The 4726-nt window shown below is 41.8% G+C and overlaps 1 protein-coding gene across 2 annotated transcripts; it reads left to right on the top strand.

Moving 5' to 3' along the window:
* Window positions 1-1416: 1416 nt before the first annotated feature.
* otx2b (orthodenticle homeobox 2b) lies at window positions 1417-3428 on the top strand (the record flags this gene model as incomplete). 2 transcript variants are annotated; one of them, XM_083924780.1, is made up of 3 exons in its annotated part: window positions 1417-1513; window positions 2061-2212; window positions 2805-3428. In XM_083924780.1, 3 exons carry the CDS (start codon window positions 1417-1419, stop codon window positions 3426-3428), a joined length of 873 nt encoding a protein of 290 aa, XP_083780906.1. The 2 variants fall into 2 exon arrangements, with proteins under 2 accessions (XP_083780906.1, XP_083780905.1); XM_083924779.1 differs by having other exon boundaries at window positions 1417-1549.
* Between the last annotated feature and the right edge of the window lie 1298 nt (window positions 3429-4726).

Below are 4726 nucleotides of genomic sequence, written 5' to 3'. Positions count from 1 at the left end.
ACAGACGGAATAATGCAACAAAAAGTGGTAATTGTGGAGGGAGTGAGGCTGAAAGCTGAAACATTAAGGCCTGCTATCGAACAAAAAAAAAACGTTTCGGGGCCTTTTCTCTCTGCTGGCTCTGCTCTGCCTCCAGAGACGAACCCATGAGCCAGCACGTCACATTTCATATAGTCACCCGTGTTTTCGAGGGTCTGGTGACAGACCGTTTTTATGCGTCTAAATTAGAAGTTTAGCTCGATCAAATAAACATTTCTAAGAATTCACTGTCTCCCCTGTAGTTATTTTTTTCCACGTAAAGTACTGATGGTTATCATGTCATACTAAAAATATATATATATATACACTACAATTCACCACCGCTGCGGATTTGCCTGGAGCACTTTTGGCTGTGTTCATACCAAACAGCAGCTCCACTGAGATGCCACTCGGATTATCTCGTTAATTCATCAACAGAAACAACATTTATCATAATTAATTCTTGGACAGGGTGATTATTATTGAGCGGGTGTGTGCAACTGGTAGACGGGTGTGTTTTTAAGTGTGACAGATTGGGACGAGGGGGTTAAAACCGTTGGATATTGAAAAAAAAAATGCAACTAATCAAGACGCGCAGTGGGGATAACGGGCGAGGGTCACTGGAGTTGAAGTGACGGCAATCACATTTACCAATCAACATCACAGAGCACATTTATTTCTGTCTAAAAACCTGTTCGGTGTTTAATATAGAAGCACGATCTTCTAATCACTACATTAAAGCAAGTCTGTATAAAATCATCTCTTTAATTGCCTGAAAATTCAAAGTGTACAAATAAAAAAAAGACTAGACGCCATTTTTTAGGATTCCTTAGGGACAGTTAAAAAAAAGCCTATTTAAATAGTTGGTCATCTTACATTTATGATTATTATCTTTGTTGACTGTGTGTGTCTTTTATGGGATACATTTCCATAATATTAATTCAGGTATTAATTCAACCGAAACAAATCGAAACATGAAGCATTCAAAAATATATATTTTAGTATGTTTTTAATATATAGCCAGTTGTATTGCACTTACACATACAGGAGCCAGTCTTTAATTGAACTTTCAAGTGACTTGTTGCAATTATAGAGCCGGTGTGTTGCCTTTTTTGTTGTTGTGGTGGGGGTTGGGGTGTAGAGATGAGGACAGCTGGAGTTGGTGCTTTTTAAAGGAGCACCGGGCGTTTTAAAGAGAGGGCTTATTTCGCTACAGCGCCATGTAAACAGACCAAACATCTCATCAACTCCATCGGTGTCTTCTTCTCTTGTCGTTTTTTTGAACAGGTGCCGGGTGTAACACGGACCACACGGTGAACAGAGGACACCAAGTACATATCAGGAGCTCATCCATTTTTCAAAATTTTCTCCAACTTCAGCCCTCAGACAAACATTAGCATGATGTCGTATCTAAAGCAACCACCTTACACAGTCAATGGCCTCAGCTTAACTACTTCCGGAATGGACCTTTTGCATCCATCAGTGGGCTATCCAGGTGGGTTTCAACTTTTCAATGTTTCATGGAAGAACAGTATTGGCGTTGTGCTACACAACTTAACCAACTGGAAATGTCGCAGAGTTAAATCAGAACCTATTTCAAAACTTCTAAATCTAACAATGACTTCTAAATTGTGGGAGATAATACAGGAGTAAAATTAATTGGTCATGATCAATCCAAGACATTTGATTACAAGTTATTTTACCAAACTTATTGCGCAAACGCACTCAACTTGAAGGGAACAAAAACGTCTTCGTGTGATTTTATTTTTAGATATGCCTTTCGAATCAATCACTGTCAAATTGCTTTGATTTTTGCTCAAACTGCACAAATTCATGGTATATAAGACTAAAGTGCGTCGAGTGCTATAATTTCCATGTATCACAGGACTCGTGCGTAATTACGCAAACAAAAAAAGAATTATGTGATTCTGTTGTAGATTTACCTTTGATTAGTTTTGATCTTTTTTACTTGCTTTTATGGTTTTCAAATGGAGACACGAGAAACATGTTTCATTTCATTTACATTTGTCTTTTGCTTGTAGCAACGCCACGGAAGCAGAGGCGAGAGAGGACTACTTTTACGCGCGCACAGCTCGACGTTTTGGAGGCGTTGTTCGCCAAAACTCGGTACCCGGACATATTCATGCGCGAAGAGGTGGCACTGAAAATCAATCTACCCGAGTCCCGAGTACAGGTGAGAGAACCAGAACAGCTTCATATTTGGAAATTGATCGATATGGATAAATCATTTAGGTAAAATAAATTAGCTGCTACTTGCGAGACAACAGAGCACACACTAACCATGTAAAAAGTTTAGTTATTTTTTCTTATTTATATTTCCTTAAATTGGTAGGTGCGGCCTATAAACGTTTTTTTAAATATATATTTTCTATCTGCACAGCAATAAACACTTTCCTCACGCTTAACCGTGACTGACGAAGCTTAGTATTTCGTCTTCCATAAATCAAGTGGAAAACTTTTGCCAGTGGGGTGAGATAATTCAACTTAACGGTAGATTCCGGTTTCACGAATTTGAGCACTGAAGTGAGGCCGATCAGTCCACAGGAACCATAAATGTGGTGTGTGAAAAAAAAACACAATCTAGAAACCTCTAGTTTTGGACTGAAAATGAATGAATTAATCAGTCTTTTCCATAGGTATTGATTAAAAAAACGGGATATTATTTTTTTTTTAGTCTTTCTGTTCTATAGCCTATATCCGTAGAGTTTGGGTTATATTTTAAAGGGATTTCAGTAATAACATGTTCCATTATGTGACTCTTCCAGGTCTGGTTTAAAAACCGGCGAGCAAAGTGTCGCCAGCAGCAGCAGCAACAGCAGAACGGGGGCCAGAACAAGGTGCGACCTGCAAAAAAGAAAAGTTCCCCAACCAGGGAAGTGAGTTCAGAAAGCGGGGCCAGTGGCCAGTTCACTCCCCCCACCAGCACCACCACTGTCCCCGCCATCTCCACCACCACCGCCCCAGTGTCCATCTGGAGCCCGGCGTCCATCTCTCCGCTCTCAGACCCCCTGTCTACCTCCTCCTCCTGCATGCAGAGGTCATATCCCATGACTTACACCCAGGCTTCGGGCTACAGCCAGAGTTACGCCGGCTCAACGTCCTACTTCGGCGGCATGGACTGCGGCTCTTACCTCACTCCCATGCACCACCAGTTGTCAGGCCCTGGCTCAACTCTCAGTCCGATGAGCACAAACGCGGTCACAAGTCATCTGAACCAGTCCCCGGCGTCCCTCTCCACCCAGGGCTACGGGACGTCCGGCCTGGGCTTCAACTCCACAGCAGACTGCTTGGATTATAAGGACCAAGCGGCGTCGTGGAAGCTGAACTTCAATGCCGATTGCTTGGATTATAAGGATCAAACTTCCTCGTGGAAATTCCAGGTCCTGTGAACAGAGCGATCCGCTGTCAAAAAAGTGCACAAACAGTGACGATCACATCAGACACAGCGCTGCCATCCCTCAATAAAAACACATCGGACTCGTTCAAACGTCAGCCGGGCTCGGTGAGGCAGGGCTCTCAGGGGCCTCGGGGTTTTTTTTGGCATGATGGTCTTTGGTCCTCCTAGAGGAGAGGTTTAATTTATTATAGCATTGGCGAAGAGATTTTTTTCCCCCATTCATTCACAGGTTGTAGCCCCTCGTCCATGTCAGTCAGTGTGTGCCTCTATGCGTAAAAAAAACACCTGTTGAGGGCAGCACAGAGTGGACTCCGAAAGAAAAGTACACCACAGCCACGGAACTAATGTTTATCCAAACTAAAACTCCAGTTCATTCTCCTGGTGAAGTGCTCGGGCTGGACAGACCTCCTTTAAGCTTCTTACTTTGCTGACCTGCTGGCAGAGAGACATGAGGATGGTGTGTGGACATGGATGCACTACTTTATTTAAGAAAAAAAAAGTGTTTATAAGGAATCAATATGTAGTTTCTAAGAGACAATCAGTGTGTGTCTTATATAAATGGTACATATGTGTTTTTTTTATCTGTGCTAGCCTTCGAAACTGTGATCTGTTGTATTGTATGCAATTTGTGAGCCCCCCTCGCATCAGACTCTCTGCTGTGATTTTAATAGATTTCTAACTTTTTTTGAACAACGAAAAAAAAGATGCTAATGGTTAAATGAGAGGCGTCACAAAGAGAGACGAGACTTTTCAAGGAAATGGTAGTAATTATCAAGAGTTAGCCATAAACTGGAAATGACTCTCGGCTGCTGAGAGCTCCACACTTGCTCCCCCTCCTCCATTGATCTCAACACACGGTGATTGTGGATCCTTTACTGGCTCCAAAGATGGTGTGACCTCACCGCTGAAAAGACATGAATAAAGGTCCTGTGAGCTTACTCTTTCATCGAGAAACGATCTGTGTGTGTGTGTGTGTGTGTGTGTGTGTGTGTGTGTGTGTGTGTGTGTGTGGTGGGGAGAGAAAATGAAGAATAGCACAAATTGGCCGCACGTAAAAACTAGTTTGTTTTTTTATGGTTTATTTAAGTTTAAGGACTATTTTTAAACTCTACATTTATAAGTTGATAATGGAAGAAATCATAAAAGGCACGCTTTGTATTTCCCCCCCCCCGCAGAAATAGTGAGAAAAAATATTATTTTTTTATTTTAAAAAGACATAACTTCCAAATACTGTCGCCTTATTGCAGCCTAAGTGGAGTTACTACGAAATCACTGATAACATGCATTCTG

This window comes from Echiichthys vipera, assembly GCF_963691815.1.
Source record: "Echiichthys vipera genome assembly, chromosome: 12".
In the NCBI taxonomy this organism is placed as follows: Eukaryota; Metazoa; Chordata; class Actinopteri; order Perciformes; family Trachinidae; genus Echiichthys; species Echiichthys vipera.
The sequence above is the reverse complement of the archived record's forward strand: the minus strand, read 5'-3'. Positions and strand labels throughout refer to the sequence as shown.